Source organism: Leucoraja erinacea, chromosome 36 (genome assembly GCF_028641065.1).
Source record: "Leucoraja erinacea ecotype New England chromosome 36, Leri_hhj_1, whole genome shotgun sequence".
In the NCBI taxonomy this organism is placed as follows: Eukaryota; Metazoa; Chordata; class Chondrichthyes; order Rajiformes; family Rajidae; genus Leucoraja; species Leucoraja erinaceus.
Genome location: NC_073412.1, coordinates 11,933,187 through 11,953,139, shown reverse-complemented (window position 1 = coordinate 11,953,139; position 19,953 = coordinate 11,933,187). Strand labels below are relative to the sequence as shown.

The window sequence follows — 19,953 nt, the reverse complement described above, 5'->3', positions numbered from 1 at the left end:
TCCGGGCATAATCCAGTTCTCAGACTTTACAACAGATCTTGAGTTCTTGATTAGTACGGGTCAGAGGTTATGGGGAGAAGGCAGCAGAATGGGGTTAAGGGAGAGATAGATCAGCCATGATTGAATGGTGTAGACAATGTGGGCCAAATGACCTAATTCTGCTCTTAAAACGTATGAACTTTCAATTTCCTGTCAACAACTCATCAGGTCTCCTTGCTAGCGTTATGAAAAACTATTCCTGTTCCAAGGGCCTATCCCCAACTCAAAGCAGATTGGCAGATCATTGGATAAGAGTCAGAGATGAAAAGAATGTGGGAGATAGAGACTATGAAGATGCTCTTTTGCACTTGCACACATAAATGCAAGTGGTTACACATACTTTTCAACACTAATCACAGAGGGTACAGTCTCATGTAGTAGTGGTCAAATTGCCCATCATGCATAGGAAGTGAATGTGAAAGTGAGAACTTTCTGGCTATGGGGTCAAAACTTATGTATTTAAATTGAGATTTCTCTTTTACTTTGCAAACATATAATGGTGAATGCCCCCTGCCTTTCGCATACCCTTCATAAACTAAGCCCTTGCCTTGACTTCAAGCTAAATATAAATCCTTTAACTTCATTAAGAAACGTATCTGCAGTGCATTCTGCAATGCAGAAAAGGTAATGAAAGTGGATTCCATTGCTGGCGTTCAAGGGGAACTGATAAATATGTTAACAAAAACTAATGGGGAAAGAGCCAGGTGATGGGGTTAACGACACTGGATGGTGACCATGGCTTGCACACCATTAGGTGGAAGACAAAATGGAGACAAATTCATGCAACTAGGCAAATTTAAGAAGGATACAGCAGTCCTTCTTGACAGACAATGGTTTGAGGGGTCAAAAAATATATTTTAGTTTAGTTTAGAGATACAGCGCGGAAACAGGCTCTTCGGCGCACAGAGTCCGCATTGACCAGCGATCCCCGCACATTAACACTATCCTACACACACCAGGGACAATTTACAAGTTCACATTTATACCAAGCCAATTTACCTACACACTTGTACGTCTTTGGTTTCTGGGAGGAAACTGAGGGTCTGAGAAAACCCACACAGTCACAGGTAGAACGGCCAAACTCCGTACCCGTACTCGGGATCAAACCCGGGTCCCGGGCTTTGTAAGGCAGCAACTCTGCCTTTTACATATGTTGGTGCTTCGTCCTGCATATCTCTTGGAGTTAATGTGCAGTAAAAAACATATCCATTGTGGATGAATGACTGAAGGGCTGAACAGGAAGAGAATCCACACAGGAGTGCAGAGAGCATCTCTTCCACCAGTGGTTGAGAAGAACCTTGGTAATAACTGGTCCTGTGGTGGGCAGCAAGGAGGCCCATCAGTATTTACACAATTATATTGGCCTTGCTTCTTGTGGATGGTGACAATTACAATGTCATTGAAGCTTATACACTGGAACATCCACCACATCCTTTCTCAGAGTGCTAGTCACTGAACCACTGCTGAACTACGATTCTTCCTCAATACAAGATGAAATGGTGCCAAGCAGACAAAACCAGGCCACGATTATTTTAATTATGGCCCTGCAAATAAATGCTTTAGAAAAGGGAGCCTCCAATTCAGTAGTTCTTTTTTTGATGGAACTATTGTCGAAAATGAACAATCAGAAAAGGAACATTGATATTTGACCAAAGCAGAGATGCTACAAAATTAGACAGGATTCTACATGAATTTATTATTTTCATCAGCGTATTGTGTAGAAGCAGGGAGGTCATGTTGCAGTTATAAGATGGCGAGGCCCGAATTGGGGGGGGGGGGGGGGGGGGGGGGGGAGACACTATGTATAAACACTACTGTAATTTCTACATGGTGAAACCAAAATGTATAAAATACCCTTTAATAAAATGTGACAATGTGCACTTTAACCACATGTGATTTTTTCTATAACAAATCTCAAATTGTGGAGTACAGAGGCAAATAAATAAATGATGGGTCTTTGTCCCAAACATTATGGACGGCACTGTGACTACCTTGACATTAAAAAATAATGAAACATCTATTTCCACCATGCTTGTACTGGGAGAGTCCCAGAGGTTCTTGACCCCACAAAAGTAAATGCCACGTTTAAAATGAATGACCCCTTATTTTTAGAACAGTTCCATATCCTTCCTATCTGGGCCTTGCAGAGAAACGTTGACCTACGCTCAGAATATATTAGTTGCAGATGTTTGCTAGACTTAGAGAACATCTGGTCCTATATTGTTGTTACACATCATTTGCAAATGTGTTAACACCTTGGTCAGTATGTATTGAATTTTAATTCTCAGTGAAGATCATACGTGCACTTTGTTTCCTGGAATAGCATTTATGCTTCCGTTACAGCTGCTGACTTCTCATTAGACATGTTTATGTGCAATTCTGCTTTAAATTCGCAGGAGAACTTATTAAAATGCAAAATTTAAAATTTAAAATTATGGTCCTGGCATCAAGGAGGTACTTCCCACCGTAACTCCCCAGTAGACACAGGAGCAGTTTGAGCAACCACCTGCAAGTTTAATTTAGATTAGAGATACAGCACGAAAACAGGCCCTTTGGCCCACCGAGTCAGTGCCGACCAGTAATCCCTGTACATTAACACTATCCTACACATACCAAGGGCACACGCTATTTTCTAGTTGGTTGATAGAATGGTTCAGTTGTCTGATAACAACTGGAAAGAAATTGTTCCTGAATCTGAATGGCATGCTCTTTCACACTTCTATACCGCTTGCCTGATGGTTGAGAAGAGAAGAGGGAGCGGCCGGGGTGCGACTCGTCCTTGATTATGCCGCTGGCCTTGCTGAGGCAGCATGAAGTGTAAATGAAGTCAATGGAAGGGAGGATGGTTTGTGTGATGTCCTGGGCTGCATCCACGATTCTCTGCAATTTATTGCGGTCTTGGATGGAGCTTTTCCCAAACCATGCCGTGATGCGCATCTGTAGGAGTTGGAGAGAGTTGTTGGGGACATGCCAAACTTCCTAAGCCTTCTCAGAAAGTAGAGGCTTGGAGTGCTTTCTTGCCTCAATATGGGTGGTCCAGGACAGGTCGCTGATGATATTTACTACTAGGAATTTGAAGCTTTCACCAATCTCTACTCAATATCTACCGTCAATGCATACATGGAGTATGTGTACCACTTTGCTTCCTGAAGTCGACCACTATCTCCTAAAAAAGTGACTAAAATCCTAATATACTGACTGCTAATGATTGATTAGAAACTTCCTTTGTAGAGGTGATGAGGAAGTTAATGCGGTCTCGTTAACATACGCAGATGTGAAGTGACCACTAAGAAACACAACAAAGGTTTGACACAGGTGGATCTGCTCCAGTGCGTACTCCTCACTGACCAGACAATCTCAATAAGCGAGTCCGGAATTCTGAAAAACGCAAGGAATCATAGGATTTGTCAAAGGTCGAACGTTATAAATTAAAATCGAATGAAGCACTGTAGATTCAGAGAGTATAGTTTGGGTCCAATTTTTTGTCGTTTTTCTGTGGGAGACCGGGCAGGTGGACAGTGGAAACCGGGCAGGGTGGGGGCGGGGGGGGGGGGGGAAAGAGTCCGGGCAGGCGGGGGGGGAGACAGCAAGCGCTGCCGGACCGCCAGCAAGCGTTGCTGGACCGTCCCATCCCTGTCGGGGAGGGGGGGGGGGGGGGGGTGTGGCCACTCGAGTGACCCATCCCCGACGGACACCTGCCCCCAGGCCCAGCGCGGGAAGCACCAACCCCAGCTCACCTCCGGCTCCCCCGCTGGGCCAACCGACAGCCAGGACCGACAACACCAATGGCCCCAGACCCACAGACAGTGCCAACTCCAGCCTAACCCCGCTCCAACTCCAGAGGAACCCGCTCCCCAATGGGTCGCCAGTTTGTCCATGGCCTCAGCCGCCACCCCAAGTACAAGCCGTATCTTGCACACCACCGGCTTTGCCCCGACGGTACCCGCTGCCACTTCATCCACAACCCCGAGGAGGAGCGAGGGCCCCGGCCCCTGCACCAGAGCGCCAGCCTGGGCTCAGCCTCCTCTGACCCGGCGCTGGAGGGGATGGGGCATGCTCAACAGCAACTCAACAGCACCCGCAGTGACAGAGAGCCGACCCCAACTATGGACAAAACGCAAGTCTGCACACAATGCACCACCACCGTAGCCAAGTTTGTTTTATAGCTAGTGACCTATGACCTGGGCATGTGCAGTCGGAATACCAAACTCGCTTATTTATGAAAAAAACAGAAATGAGGAAGCTGTCAGCAGCTTCATGATGTGACCACCTATAGTTTAATTTAGTTTAGAGATACAGCGCGGAAACAGACCCTTTGGCCTACCAAGTCCGCACCGACCAGCAATCTCCACATTCACAGACCAAGGAAAATTCACAATTATACCAAGCAAATTAACCTGCAAACCTGTACATCTTTGGTGTGTGGGAGGAAACCGGAGCTCCCGGCAAAAACCCACGCAGGTTACGAGGAGAACGTACAAACTCCACCCAGACAAGCACCCATAGGCAGGATCTAACTTAGGTCTCTAGTGCTGTAAGGTGGCAACTCTACCTCTGCGCCACTGTGTAGAAAAAATAGGTTGCTCCAGGTGAATAAACTCCAGCAAAACCCACACGTTACTGCGTTTGACTTTGCTTTTAGATAGCACAGACTCTTCATTCATTTAGCAAACAAAAAAATCTATTGGGCAATTCACCTAACTTGTTGCCTAATTTGGTGCACGTTGCAACACATTCTCTTTGTATGATAGAAACAAACCCAAACAAAAAAAACACAATAGTTACTAGCACAGCAATCACAATAATTGGCAGCATTTCGACTAACAACCCACTTATTCAGTAGCAGCCATGGCAAACCTTCTGGATGACAAACAGCCGTAAACGGGACATTGAGGGAACTGAAATCGGTGAAAACTGCAGCTAAGACTTCCTTAAAAATAAGATGAAACGGTTTAGAGACCGCACTCCAAAACAAACCAGTAACACTTTTGTATAACCTTGTGAAAAATGCCATGAAACGCGACAAGAACAAATCCAATGGTAAAGGAGATACACTTAATTTTTTAATCCCAAATGGGAAGGATTTCATATACATCTTAACATCCTCATTCCTCCAATGTTTTATGCTTATTTTTAATTTTCCATTCGACTGAACTGTATGACATATGACAGGCCCTTCAGCTCACAATGTCTGTACCAAACATGCTAAATTAAACTTAAAGTGCCCTCCATAATATGGCTACCGCACATTTTTTTTAAACTCTCCCCGTCACTTAAAGCTATGCCCCCTAGTCTTTGACATTGTTCACCTTGTTAAGCAAGTTTCTTGAACAGCTTAACCTTGTTCAGCAGGTTTAGATGTGAAAATCTTTGTTACATTTTTATTTTTTAAATCAGAATCAGAATCAGATTTTATTCGTCAAGTATATTTTGCAACATGCAAAGAAATGTCATCCAATTTCCAGTCTGAGCCATGACCTCGCATCATAGGTGGCTCATGTGTGCACAGAGGAAGAAGTCAAAGAGTAATAGTTATAGGTGGTGCAATAGTTAGAGCACACCGGCATTGCTGCAATTGCAGAATGTTGCCAAGTTTATCAATGAATGGCTCCAGAAAATGCTGAAGGGGGAAGGATGAACAGTCATCCATACTACTACCAATGCCAGAGGTGGTACAGGGATGAGCGGCAGCAGGCAGACCCTGAAGATTTAAGAAGCGGGACCTGATTACGCTCGTGGCCCTCCTGCGCGCCCACTCACGGCCCTACTCATAATTTTGCATGGCCCCCCCGCATTCCATTGAGAATATACCCAGCCAACTGCTACTTGTACCACCTTCCTGTCATGCAGTGACCAAAACGAGAATCTTTTACTCAACGCCTCAACTGATGATGGCAAGCACACTATCCAGCTGTGTCACCACTTTTAGAGAGCTATGGATTTACATGTCAAAGCCCTCTCTACATTAATACTAAGATCCCTACTATTTACTCTCCTAGTCCAAACAGAATTTGACCTCTCAACGTCCACAACCTCTGTTGTCTGGATTTAATTCCATCTGCCATGCTCCGAACTTTCCAGCTGAACCGTGTCCCGTTGCATCTTTAAACTATCTGCTTTTACTATCTATCTCCTTCAGAAACAGCAAATCTATCAAAATGAATACATGAATGAGGGAACATATTACGTGGATAGACTGGAGATCCTGGGGTTGTTCACATTATAACACGTGATTGTGAGATCAGAGAGATATTTAAAACCATTAAGGACACTGGCGGAACTGATAAATAGAAACTGATCCTATTGACAGAGGGATCAAGCTCTGGAGACATAGAATGAAAGTGACTGGCAAGGAAATGAAAATAGCAAAGCATTTTTTAAATTTTAAGTAATGGCAGCTGTGAGGGTCTGGAATGTAATGCTGGTGCAGTGGTGGAGGCAGATTCAAGTGTAGTATTGAAAAGATCTGGATAATAACAAAGGAAAGCAAGTGGGTGAGTGTGATTTGCTCAATTGCTCACCTAGTTTGGAATATACTTGACAGGCTGAATAGCTTCCATCAACATGACAATCTGCTTGTAACTGTCCTTTTGCCGAGCACACCAGAAGCAAAAATGCTAGAACTACTGCTGCCAACTCATGGTTATCTAAACTAACTGGACATGGTTTTGATGAACATCAACTCAAAAACAGTGAAACATTGGCTTTTATTCACCAAATATGGCAATTACTCAAGTCTTGAAACCGAGCACTCTCTGTGTGAAGCAGCTGCTCCTCTTAAATCTCTCTCCCCTCACTTTAAGTCTGTGCCCACTAGCTTTAGATTCCTCAACATTGGGGAAAAAAGACTGTTCACTTTATCCATGCCCCTCATGACCTTGTACACCTCAATAAGTTCATCCCTCACCTCACCAAATTTACCTCACATATTATCCCCTTAACGCGACGGTTATACTGTACGTCTCCATCATTGATTCGGTAAAGGTAGCATGTCAGGTGGACAACATTAAAGGGAGGCGTTTCCCTTATCCCTAACCAGTCTGGAGAAGGATCTCGACCCGAAACGTCACCCATTACTTCTCTCCAGAGATGTTGCCTGTCCCGCTGAGTTACTCCAGCTTTTTGTGTCTATCTCCAGTTTAAACCAGCATCTGCAGTTCCTTCTTGGGTGAATAGTGTGGTGAAGTCAACATTTGGCCAAATTGCCTTCATTAGAAAGTGTATTGAGTACAAAAGTTGGGACATCATCATTTCACTATGCAAGTTGTTGGTGAGACCAAATTTGGAATACTGTGTGCAGCTTTGGGCCAGCTATAGATAGGATGTTGTTCAGTTAGAAAGGGTGCAGACTTGGCTTGTGGGCTTCAATTATAGGGAGAGGTTGGATAACTTAGGACTTGAGTGCAATAGTTTGAGGGATGAACTTATTGAGGTGTACAAGGTCATGAGGGGCATGGATAAAGTGAACAGTCTTTTTTCCCCAATGTCGAGGAATCTAAAGCTAGTGTGCACAGACTTAAAGTGAGGGGAGAGAGATTTAAGAGGAGCAGCTGCTTCACACAGAGAGTGCTCGGTTTCAAGACTGAGGTGTCAGAGAAAACTACAATAGTGGATACTTTTATTACTTTAAAAAAATGCTTGGAAAGATATGTATAAAGGAAGGGCTTACAGGGCTATGGACCAAATGCAGATGTTGGGACTAGCTCAACTTGGTCAGCATACATAAGGTGGTTCGAAGGGCCTGATTTCGTGCTGCGCAGCTTCCATGACTATGATTCCATCGCAATAGAGATTATGTGACAACTTATAGCCAACCAAAAGATAGATAGTCATACAGAGAGTCATAGAGTCTTACAGCATGGAAACAGGTCCTTTGCCCAACCTGCCGACACCGGCCAACATGTCCCAGCTACTCTAGTTCCACCTGTCTGCGTTTGGCCAATATACCTCTAAACTTGTCCTATCCACGTACATGCCCAAAATGTTTCTTAGATGTTGAGATTCCGGCAGCTCGGTCCAGACTCCCACCACCCTTTGTGTGAAAAAGTTACCCCTCAGGTTCCTATTAAATATGTTCTCCCTCACATAAACCTGTGTCCTCTGGTTCTTAACTTCCCCTACTCATGGGTAAAATACTGTGCGTCCACCCGATCTATTGCTCTCTTGATTTTGTAGATTTGATAAAAAGAGAAAAAATGTACACATCCCAAGGTGTTTGCAGAGAATTAAGTGCTCTATGGAAAGGTAGTCACTCGAGCCCATGGTAGATAACCTCACACAAACATACAACATGAATATGCTGCTGTTCTCTCGTGACCATAGCAACACACCAGGCCCTCTGACACCATCAGGCAAATTGACAACCTCTAGTTGATGCATGGAAATGCAATCACCCAGAAGTCCCCCCAAGTCATGCAGTTTTTTAGACTTAAATATAATACAGTTTCTCGGTCATTAATGGATAGTAACTGGGCAATTCTTGCCCAGAGTAGGTAAATTGACAGCAAGAGGCCATAGGTTTTAGGTGAAGGGGAAAAGGTTTGATAGGAATCAGAGGGGTAACTTTTTCACACAAAGGGTGGTAGGGGTATGAAACAAGCTGCCAGTGGAGGTATTTGGGGCAGGGACTGTCCCAATGTTTATGAAACTGTTAGACAGGTACATGGATAGGACTGATTTGGGCCAATCGCGGACAGTGTAGTGTGGACAGTGTAGTGGGGCTAGTGTAGCTGGGCCAAAGGGCCTGTTTCCACGCTGTATCACTCTAAGACTCCCCAACATATCAACACTGAGAGTCCCTTCATCACACCTGTCCACGATTGATCACAATGAATGGCAGTGCTAGCTTGAAGGGCCGATAGCCTCCTCCTGCACCTACTTTCTATGTACCTGCTTAAAGACAAGATCCACCTTCTCATGGTCACTTTTGGATGGAAAATTATTTCCTGATTTGTCACTGACCCTCAATTTTTAATAAAATGTTTGGAGGATCCTCCTAGATACTGTGTTGATTCTGGAGTGGCATTTGGCACATTCATTAACTTGAACTGTTGTGCAATGTTGCCACTAGTTTACTTTACAAGATTCCACCACATCCTCAACAACAGTGATCAGTGAAACAAGGGCAATATTTTCCCAGTGTTAGCAGGAATCATAAATTGCATGTACACAAACTCACTCACTAATCAAAAAACTGAATTCAAACACTGAAACTAACATTTCAGAGAGACAAAGGATAGGTAACAAATAAAAGACACTCGGGTGCTGTGGGGTGAACTATTCACCCTGTCCTAGCAAAGATGGAATTTTTTTAAATGCACAAAATGTCCAGCATGATGGGAAGCACCCATGGAAAGAAAATAAATTCAGGGTTCAAGTCTTCCCAACAAAGATCATTTCAGTTTCCTTTCGCACAATCTTTTTAACACATGACTTCGTCAATCCCCCTAGAAAAAGTGAAAAGATGAATTCTGGATGAGGTGGGAAATTGCAACGGGCGAGATGTCAAGGAACTGTGATCATGATCATAAATGCAAAATCTTTCTGCAGTTAATTTGACAAATGTGAAGTGTTTTTCTATCAGTTATCTATCCCTAGACTAATAATTATTAGTTATCTTGAATATGGACATAACAATGGCATAGCAGTAGAGTTGCTGCCTTACAACGCCAGAGACCCAGACTCGATCCTGATGATGGGTGCTGTCTGTACAGAGTTTATACGTTCTTCCTGTGAGCTGCATGGGTTGTCTCCGAGTTCTTTGGTTTACTCCCACACTCCAAAGACGTACAGGTTTGTAGGCTAATAGGCTTGGTATAAGTGTAAATTGGCCCAGTGTGTGGGGATCGCTGGTTGGTGAGGACTCGGTGGGCCTAAGGACCTGGTTCCTCGCTGTATCTCTAAATCAAACCTTCTTGTTCCACAGGAATTAAGAGTCAATCTTAATATTTGGGCAATCAATCTGTCATTGCAGACACATTAATAACCGTGGCTACCTAGTGGCCAACAAATCCTTATCCTTATCTCTAATGTCACAATGGATCTGCCTGCCTGCCGCCTCTCGCGCTACAAGTGACGTCACCGCCCCCCCCTCGTTATTCAAAAGTCGGCCCATCGACTGAAGACCAAAGATCATAGCTGAAGACTGCGGCGGCCCAACCCGCACTCCTTTGGCAGACGCACGCTCGCGCCTCGGCTTGGGTCTGCTTCTCGGCTTGGCACGGGCCTCCCCCCCCCCCCCCCAACCCTCGCTCCCTCTTCACCCCCCCCCTCTCCCTCTCCAACTCTCCTCTCCCACTCCCCCCCCCCCCCTCCCCATCTCCCTCCCGCCCCCCGTTATTCAAAAGACGCTACCGGAGATGAAGTTGGTCGCCGCTCCCTGCTCCCCATTCAAGACTCTGCCTCATAAACCCGCTCGCTGCCTGCCCGCCGGGCTCTCTCTTCCCCCAGGTTTAGAAGTCAGGCCCTCGGGTCCATCTCTAATCGGGTCGGGTCCCTCTCCCTCTCCCCCCCCTCCTCCTCCTCCACTCCTCCCCTCCCCCTCCTCTCCTCACCTTCCTCCTCCCGCCACCCTCCTCTCCCCCCCCCCCCCCCCCCCGGGCCCCTCTCCCTCTTTCCCCACCCCCCCGTCGCTCCCCCCCTTACCTCCCCAGCTTCTCTCCCCCCATCTCCCCCCCCCCCCCCCTCTCCTCCCCACCATATCATCCCCCCCTCCGTTGGATGTGTATTCGTTTATTTGTTTGTGTGTGATCACATCTTCTAAAAAAAAACGACGGGGTAACGGTAAAATTTGTACATATTCCGGTAGAGATTTATCCCGTGGAGTCCAAAATTGCCTTATCTGAAAATTTCCAGCATTATTTCTCGAGTTATTAATCAAAATGTTAAAAAATCTGAAATAATTTAGAAAATAAAACCGGCTGGCTTTGGCTAATGACGTCACAATTCAATTCAATTCAACTTTATTCGTCATTGCACAGATACAAGTATGGGTACAACGAAATGCAGTTTAGCGTCTGTCCGTAGTAATAGTGCAATATAGAAATAAAAATACAGAATAAGCAAACAATGGGTCTCACGCTGCGAGTGACGTCAACCGGCCGCCTGCTGCAGCCCAGTGCCACCCGCCCCGCTCCCCTCCGCCGCCTCTGCCCCCCTCCTCCTCCTCTCCGCTGCCTCTGCCCCCCCCTCCTCCTCCTCTGTCTCTGTCTCTGCCCCCTCCCTCTCTACTACCCTCTATCCCCCCCCCCCCCCTCTCCAGACGTGCCTGCGAGTTGGGGGCTATGCTCAAGTGGATAGAGCGGGTATGGGGTAAAAAATTGGTCTTTTTAATGCAATTCATCAAAACTATTTTTGATATTTACTTTCCTTCAGAGGTGGTTCTTCAAACATTGTTGTTACCAGCAGTTATGTTGTTTCACGATTGAAAATGAATTTTTAACATGCCAAACTTCTGAGTAACACTCACTGCTGTAGGCATTCACTTCATGCATTTCCCCATATTTACTAACAAAAGATAATGCACGGTGTATATATTAAGATGACAGCAGAGCCACTTACATAGACAAATTTATTGTCCTGAAAAATCCAGGAATTATCACATCTGGACTTCTCCCCGCTTAACTTAAGTTGACAAAGTAACCCTTCATCAAAATTTAATCTCATTGATTGGGAAACTCCCACAATTAGGGCGCTTGTTGTAATTGTAATACCTGTACTCAGAATATGCATAACTGACTGTTTAACAATGCTGGGACACTGCCCTTGACACTGAAGTTGGGCACAGTGCACCCAGCCACTGAGTAGAAACAAATAGAAGGAAGTGGCCTGAAGATAGCCACAAAAAGCTAGACTAACTCAGCAGGACAGGCAGCATCTCTGGAGAGAAGGAATGGGTGACGTTTCGGGTCAAGACCTTTCTTCAGACAACTGATTTAAGGTATTTTTACCGAAATTAAAAAAGTAGGTTCCTCAACGAGAGTTCAATTCTCTTTGCATGCGGTGGATTTAGAACAAATGGCAAACAACAGCCGAGCTAGGTGGCAGGGAAGATTGGATTAGACTGAGCACCAGATTTGTGCAATTCTTTAAATACTCTTCTCATTGACCAGAAACCCAAGTCACACCCAATTACCAAACATTCAGTTTCTCAACTATTATTCAAAAAAAACTAGATGCCAGAAACCTGAAATGGCAACTTTCACTCCCCATTACTACTCCCATTCACAGAGTATTCATATCATTTTTATTTAACTTCAGTTTCATAAACTTATTAACTTTTCTCTCAATAACTCTGTCTGCTGCTCCTCAAGTGCATCAACAGTGTTTTGTTGGATGTTATTAAGGTAGAGATTGATAGGTTCTTGATATGTAAGGGTGTCAAATGGTACATGGAGAAGGCAGGAGAATGGGATTGAGAAGGAAAACTAGATCAGCCATGATCAAATGGCAGAGCAGACTTGATGGGTCAAATGGCCTGATTCTACTGCTCTGTCCGATAGTCTTATACGTACCAAACCAGAACAATGAAACTCTTACTTCACATTCTTATCCCAAATCATCCATTATTCCCCAACTCTGTTGGTAGAGAAAAGTGCTGGAGAAACTTTCCTTTGCTCCATTTCGGCCCAAAACGTTGCCTATTTCCTTTGCTCCATAAATGCTGCTGCACCCGCTGAGTTTCTCCAGCACTTTTGTCTACCTTCGAATTTTCAGCATCTGCAGTTCCTTCTTAAACATCTCTTGGTAGAGAATTACCTCTCTCGTTGTAACATCCTTGTTGCTCATCACCACCATCCCTCCTTCCCACTTCAGACACAACAGGCTTCTCACTCTTACCCCCCACCCTCCATCATCACTCCGGACCTCACAACTCACCTCCAAGCCATCTCCCCACCAGAACCCCCCCCCCCCCCCACCCTGTCTCACCCCCCACTCCTCCTGTCAAAGCACTCCCAACCCCATCTCCCCTCCCGAGAGAGCACTCCCACCTCAACTCCCCTTCCCATCCCACAGCACTCCCTTCCCCCATATCCCCACTCGCTTCAGTCTCCCCCCCCCCCCATATCATTGCTATATTTAAGAGGAAGTTAGATGTGGCCCTTGTGGCTAAAGGGATCAGGGGGTATGGAGAGAAGGCAGGTACGGGATACTGAGTTGGATGATCAGCCATGATCATATTGAATTGTGGTGCAGGCTCGAAGGGCCGAATGGCCTACGCCTGCACCTATTTTCTATGTTTCTATATCCCACCTCCCCATCCTCCACAATGTACCCACATCCTCCACAATATACCCCCACCAAGAGCAACCTTTCCCTGTCTCCCCCAGATCTTGCTCCTGTTTTACTCCTCCGCGGGTGTCCCCTCTCCACCCTCCTGTCCACCCCCACTCCCCCCTCCCCTGCCCGCACCCCCCTCACCTTGGGGGTGTAGTCCCTCCCCGCCGAGCGGATCTCCAGCTGCCCCTCCTCGGCTTCCAGGTCGTAGGTGAAGCTGGCATCGGCGATGTCGATGTACCCGAGCGGCAGCGCGTCGCTCGGCCCCTTGAAGTAGTACAGGTGGCAGTGGCGGGGGTCGAAGACGAACCAGCGGCTCTTGAAGCCCTTGAGCGGGCCCTTGCCGGACAGTTTGTTCAGGTAGCCGCACAGTTTGGGCGGCAGCTCCCGGCTCAGGCTGGTCGAGCGCTCCAGGACCGGGGCGGGGAGCGCGTCCTCCGGCCCTGGTGTCGCTGCGGGGGTCGCGGCCTCTTCTTCCCTCATGATCCGGGCGGGCAGCGCGGTTGCAGACGGCGGGCAGCCCCTCAAGCTCCGGCCATGAAGCCGCCGAGCTCTTTGACTGACTAACTGACTAACTGACTGACTGCCCGCCTGCCCGCCCGGCCGCCGCCTGCAGGGGGCGCAGCGGGCGCTGGGTGCTGTAGTCCAACCTCTGCCGCTAATGCTGGTAATGCCATGCGGACGGACTACAACTCCCAGAATCCTCCAGTCCACGGACAACGCCTGCGCACACCGCCCCCCACAACGCGTTTGTCCACTCAATAGCACTACAATTCCCAGCAACCACCAGGCCTGTTGCACATGCGCAGTCAGCGAGGACGGCAATGGTCGCGTGAATGGCTCATGATACAACTTCACTGGGAATGTAACAAACTGCAGATAGAGACAAAACAAACTGGACTAACTCTGCAGGATAGGCAGCATCTCTGGAGAGAAGGGATGGGTGACATTTCGGGTCGAGACCCTTCTTCAGATGCTGGTGTCAGTAAAGCGAAGATAGACACAAAAAGCTGGAATAACTCAGCGGGTCAGGCAGCATCTCTGGAGAAAATGAATAGGTGATAGCATCTCTGGGGTAAAGGAAAATGAAAAGGAGAAATGTCTGAGCCGCTGAGTAACTCCAGTGTTTTGTCTCCAGTCATGATACAAGTTCACTTGGAGTGCAACAATGTGTGGGAAGGAACTGCAGATGCTGGGGTTTCGTATGCCAACTCTAAAAGCAACGGGAAACAAAGCCAAATGAAACAGGAGCTTTTAATTTGTAGGATTAAAAACATGATTTTCACCAAAGATAGACATAAAATGCCGAAGTGACAGCAGGAAAGGCAGCATCTCTGGACGGAAGGAATGGGTGATGTTTCTGGTCGAGACCCTTCTTCAGACTGCACTCCTTCTCTCTAGATGCTGCCTGTCCCGCTTAGTTACTCCAGCATTTTGTGTCTATCTTCGGTGTAAACCAGCATCTGCAATTCCTTCCTATCAATATATTCAGCAGGCCAGTCAGCATCTATGGAGAGAGAAACGATTAGTGTTTCAGGTTGCAGACAAAGTGGCAGGTTGGCAGCACTGGAGACAAAGTGCTGGAGTAACTCAGCAGTTCGGGCAGCATCTGTGTAGAAAAGGACTAGGTGACGTTTCGGATCTGACCCCTTCTCACTAAGGTCAATAGTTAATTTTCCATTAGAGTATGGACTTGAGCAATCTTGTACACTGTTGCAAAAGTAATTAAAGTTATATCATGTCTATAGAAAGACACAAAGTGCTGGAATACTCAGTGGGTCAGTCGACATCTCTGGAGAAAAGGAATAGGTGACGTTTCGGGTCGTGACCTTTCTTCAGACTGAAGGGTCTCAACCCGAAATGTCATCAATTCCTTTTCTCCAGAGATGCTGTCTGACCCGCTGAGTTACTCCAGCTTTTTGTGTCTATCTTCGGTTTAAACCAGCATCTGCAGTTCCATCCCACACAAATGCTGGAGGAACTCAGCGGGGCGGGCAGCATTTGTGGAAGGAATGGACAGGCGACATTTCATGCTCGAATGCCTTCTATCGACTCTTCAGCAAAACACAAGTGTTGATGACATGTAAACACATCCAAGAAAATTAAAACAATAATGCTGGAAATATGAAATCATTAAGTGATTTTGGAGACACAAGGAACTGCAGATGCTGGTTTACAGAACAAAAGACACAAAGTGCTGGAGTAACTCAGTGGGCCAGACAGCATCTCTGACGAACTTTGATGGATGATGTTTCGGGTCGGAATCCTTCAGACTAATTTTGCCTTTCCCACAACCCAAAATTTTCCCAGGAATTTAGGAATTACTCCCATCAGATTAGGGTGCTGTCTGTACGGAGTTTGTACGTCCACTCCATAACCCGCGTGGGTTTTCTCCTGGTGCTCCGGTTTCCACCCACACTCCAAAGACGTCCAGGTTTGTAGGTTAATTGGCTTGGTATAATTGCAAATTATCCCTAGTGTGTGAAGGACGGGAATCGGTGGGCCAAAGAGCGTGTTTCTGTGCAATATCTATGAACTCATTCACACTAGTTCTGCGTTATCCCACTTTCCCTACACATTAACATCAATTTACAGAGGTCCACTCCTTCATCTTTACTATCGATGTCCAGTCACTCTGCACCTCAACCCACCATCAGGAAGGTCTTAAAGCCCTCAGTTTCTTCCTGGAGGGCAGAACCAGCCAATTTCCATCTACTAACACTCTCCTCCGCCTAGCAGAGCTGGTCCTTACCCTTACCAACTACTCCTTTGACTCCTCCCACTTCCTCCAAATCCAAGGCGTAGCTATGGGCCCCAGCCATGCCTGCCTCTTTGTATGGTCCGTCAAACAATCACTGTTCCAGGCATACACTGGCCCTATCCCCAAACTCTACTTCTGCTACATTGACTGCATCGCTGCTACCTCCTGCATCCATGCAGAAATCACTGACTTCATCAACCTTCAACACTAATTTCCATCCTGCACTCAAATTCACTTGGACCATCTCCGTCATTTCCCTACCGTATCTAGATCTCACCGTCTCCATCACAGGAGACAGATTATTGAATTACATCCATTACAAACCCTCTGACTCTCATAGCTATCTAGAATACACTTCTTCCCACCCTGCTTCCTGTAAAGATTCTGTCCCCTACTCCCAATTCCTCTGTCTACGCCGCATCTGTGCCCAGGACGAGGTGTTCCATACCAGGTCATCGGAGATGTCCTCATTCTTTAGGGTTGCCCCCTTCCATTATAGATGAGGCTCTCACTAGGGTCTCCTCGATATCCCACAGCTCCACTCTTGCTCCTCCCCCCCCTTGTTCTCACCTTCCACCCTAACAGTCGTCGTATACAACATATAATCCTCCAACATTTTTACCACCTCCAATGGGATCCCACTACTGGCCACATCTTCCCATCTCCACCTCTGTCTACTTTCCGCAGAGACTGTTCCCTCTACAACTCCCTGGTCAATTTGTCCCTTCCCACCCAAACCACACCCTCCCCAGGAACTTTCCCCTGCAACCACAGGAGATGCAACACTTGTCCCTAAACCTCCTCCCTCGACTCCATCCAAGGACCCAAGCAGTCTTTCCAGGTGAGGCAGAGGTTCACTTGCACCTCCTCCAACCTCATCTACTGCATCTGCTGTTCCAGGTGTCAACTCCTGTGTATCGATGAGACCAAGCACAGGCTCGGCGATTGTTTCGCTGAACAACTCCGCATAGTCCGCCTAAACCTACATGATCTCCCGGTGGCCCAGCACTTCAACTCCCCTTCACATTCCCACACTGACCTTTCTGTTCTGGGCCTCCTCCAGTGTCAGAGTGAGGCCCAGCACAAATTGGAGGAACAGCACTTCATATGTCGCTTGGGTAGTTTACACCCCAGCAGTATGAACATTGACCTTTGACTTCAAATAGCCCTTGCTTTCCCTCTCTATCCCCTCTTCCTTCCCAGTTCTCCCACCAGTGTTACTGTCTCAGATTACATTCTATCTTGATCCCGCCCCTGACATCAGCTTGAAGAAGGGTCTCAACCCGAAACGTCACCCAATCTTTCTCTCCAGAGATGCTGCCTGTCCCGCTGAGTTACTCCAGCATTTTGTGTCTACCTTTGATTTAGACCAGCATCTGCAGTTCTTTCCTATACGTAAATGTGAAAGTGCTGTGAAGGCCAGATTTAAAATTCTCTCAAAAACCCCACATAAGCTAAACCCTGCTCCTCCTGCTCCGCATTGTAACTGCGCTCAGTTTTGTTTCACAATTACTCCGGCGAACATGTAATTATTTTCGCCGCTGTGTAAATCCAAGTTGTTGTTAACGCACCACCAATTGACACTGCATTTGGAAACAATATTTCTTTAGCGATAAGTCACTTAAATTCCTTCGCCTTTCCTACTGACATTCTGGCTGGCAAACAAGAGAAACACTGAACACTAGCTACTTAGTGTTACTGTACATGTGGCAGAGTTTCACGCTGCAACATCTCACCAGCACTTTAAAACAAATTGTGTTCACAGTTCCCAGGCTGTTACTAAAAGCTTTGCACCATTAAATGTTTCAAATGAGGTAATGATTTGGGATAGTTGAAACAGATTGATTCAAAAGTACATTTTGGGGTAAGCTCAATGCCAGGAGCAAAATTATTATTATTATTATTATTATTATTATTATTATTGTTATTATTATTATTATTATTGTTATTATTATTATTATTGTTATTATTAAGTTCTACTATTATTCTATTATTCCATTATTAATATTATTAATACTATTATTATTAATAATAATAATAATAATAATAATAATAATAATAGTATTATTAGTATTCATACTATTATAATGAGTAGGGAGGAACTGCAGATGCTGGTTTAAACCAAAGGCATTCACAAAAAGCTGGAGTAACAGCGGGTTAGACAGCATCTCTGGAGAAAAGGAATAGGTGACGATTCGAGTCGAGACCCTTTTTCAGACTGAGTGTCAGGGGAGAGGGGAAGGAGAGATGGGTGGAAGATATGCAAAAATGCCAATAATCAAGGATATGTGGGCACACAATTAAGATGACACAGAACAAGGCCATTTGGCCCATCTTGTCCAATCTGGACCCTTGCAGCCTATTCTCTCTTGCATAGCCACTAGATTCTCCTTTTGCCCCCTTACTTGCACTAAGGGGTAATTTACAGGAGCATTGTAGGGAAAATGGTTGGAGGTTCATGTGAATCAGAAACAATAGCACAGACTGTTTCGTAGTTTATTTTAGAGACACAGCATGGAAACAGGCCCTTCGGCCCACACCATCCACACTAACCATAGATCAACTATTCATACTCGTTCTATGTTATCCCACCCTCTCATCCACTCCCTACATGCCATGGGCAACTTACAAGGCCAATTAACCTACAAACGCCACATGTTGGAGGAATCTAGAGCATCCAGAGGAAACCCACGTGATCACAAGGAGAATGTGCAAACTCTGCATTGACAGCACCCAAGGTCAGGATGGAGCCAGGCTCCCTGGCACTGTGAGGCAGCAACTATACCTGTTTCTGTGCTATAACTCTTTTGTGATGGCATGATTTGAGGCTCAGTGATTGTATCTCTCCCTCAGAGTGAGCGTCACTCTTCTCCGCTTGTTGGTCCGCGCTGGCCGTGATTATGCTGTGTCTTAATATCTCAACATATTTTCAAATCTCTGCACAGCTTCCATCTCCCCATCCTTGTATCTCCTCTGCTTCAATAATCCTGTTGGCGTCTGCATTTCAGGCACCTAAATATATCTCTAAAAACAAGGAACTGCAGATGCTGGTTTACGAAAAATAGACACAAAGTGCTGGGGTCACTCAGTGGGTCAGGCAGCATCTCTGGAGAGCATGGATAGGTGACACATGGCATTTCGAGTTGGGGGCCTTCTTCTGTCACCTATCCATGTTACATTCCTAAAACATTAATTATCGGCACATTGGCACAGCTGGTAGTTTGAACGGGTGATCGATGGTTGGCGTGGATTGGTCGTGTGGAAGGGCCTGTTTCCATGCTGTATCTGTAAACTGAACTAAACCCTGCATTTTTCAGCAATGAAATGAAAATCAAAGCTCCAGCAGTTGCTGGACATCCGATGGAAATGCTTTCAAGCTGAAAGATTAAATTCTGTTTCTCCTTCCACACTTGCTGCCTGACCTGCTGAGTCCCTCCAGTATTTCCAGTTTTGACGTCTTTGACTGAGTTTTCAGACACTTGCCCTAACTTGCCCTAGCTTTGTGTGCTAACACTATTTCCTTGTAACACTTTCGATGTCATTGTTGATACAAAAACACAGAGGTTTATTGTTTACTGAGACCGGCAGTTTTCTTATGTTAGAGTGTCAAGGAGTATGGGTTAAAGTACCAGTCAACCATGATATGGAGACGGAAAAGGCTGCTGATGCTGCAATCTTGGGCAAAGCACAAAGTGCTGGAAGAACTCAGTGGGCCAGGCAGCATCTGTGGAAGGAATGGACAGGAGACGTTTTAGTTTGGGGCCCTTCTTCAGATTGATTTTAGTAGGGATTCTTGAGAAGAAATGTGGAAAAGTGACATTTGGGGAGAGTAGGGGGGGTGGAGAGACAAAGCCTGGCAAGTAATACAAGTAATACTC

At 46.0% G+C, this 19,953-nt stretch overlaps 1 protein-coding gene across 1 annotated transcript in view; it reads right to left on the bottom strand.

Moving 5' to 3' along the window:
* Positions 1-13,905, bottom strand: part of tbc1d2b (TBC1 domain family, member 2B) — an 89,882-nt gene extending 75,977 nt beyond the window's left edge. Inside the window, exon 1 of the mRNA XM_055662718.1 lies at positions 13,459-13,905. Coding sequence (XP_055518693.1) covers positions 13,459-13,797 — 339 coding nt within the window. The 5' untranslated portion in view covers positions 13,798-13,905. The remainder of the gene's footprint in view (positions 1-13,458) is intronic.
* Between the last annotated feature and the right edge of the window lie 6,048 nt (positions 13,906-19,953).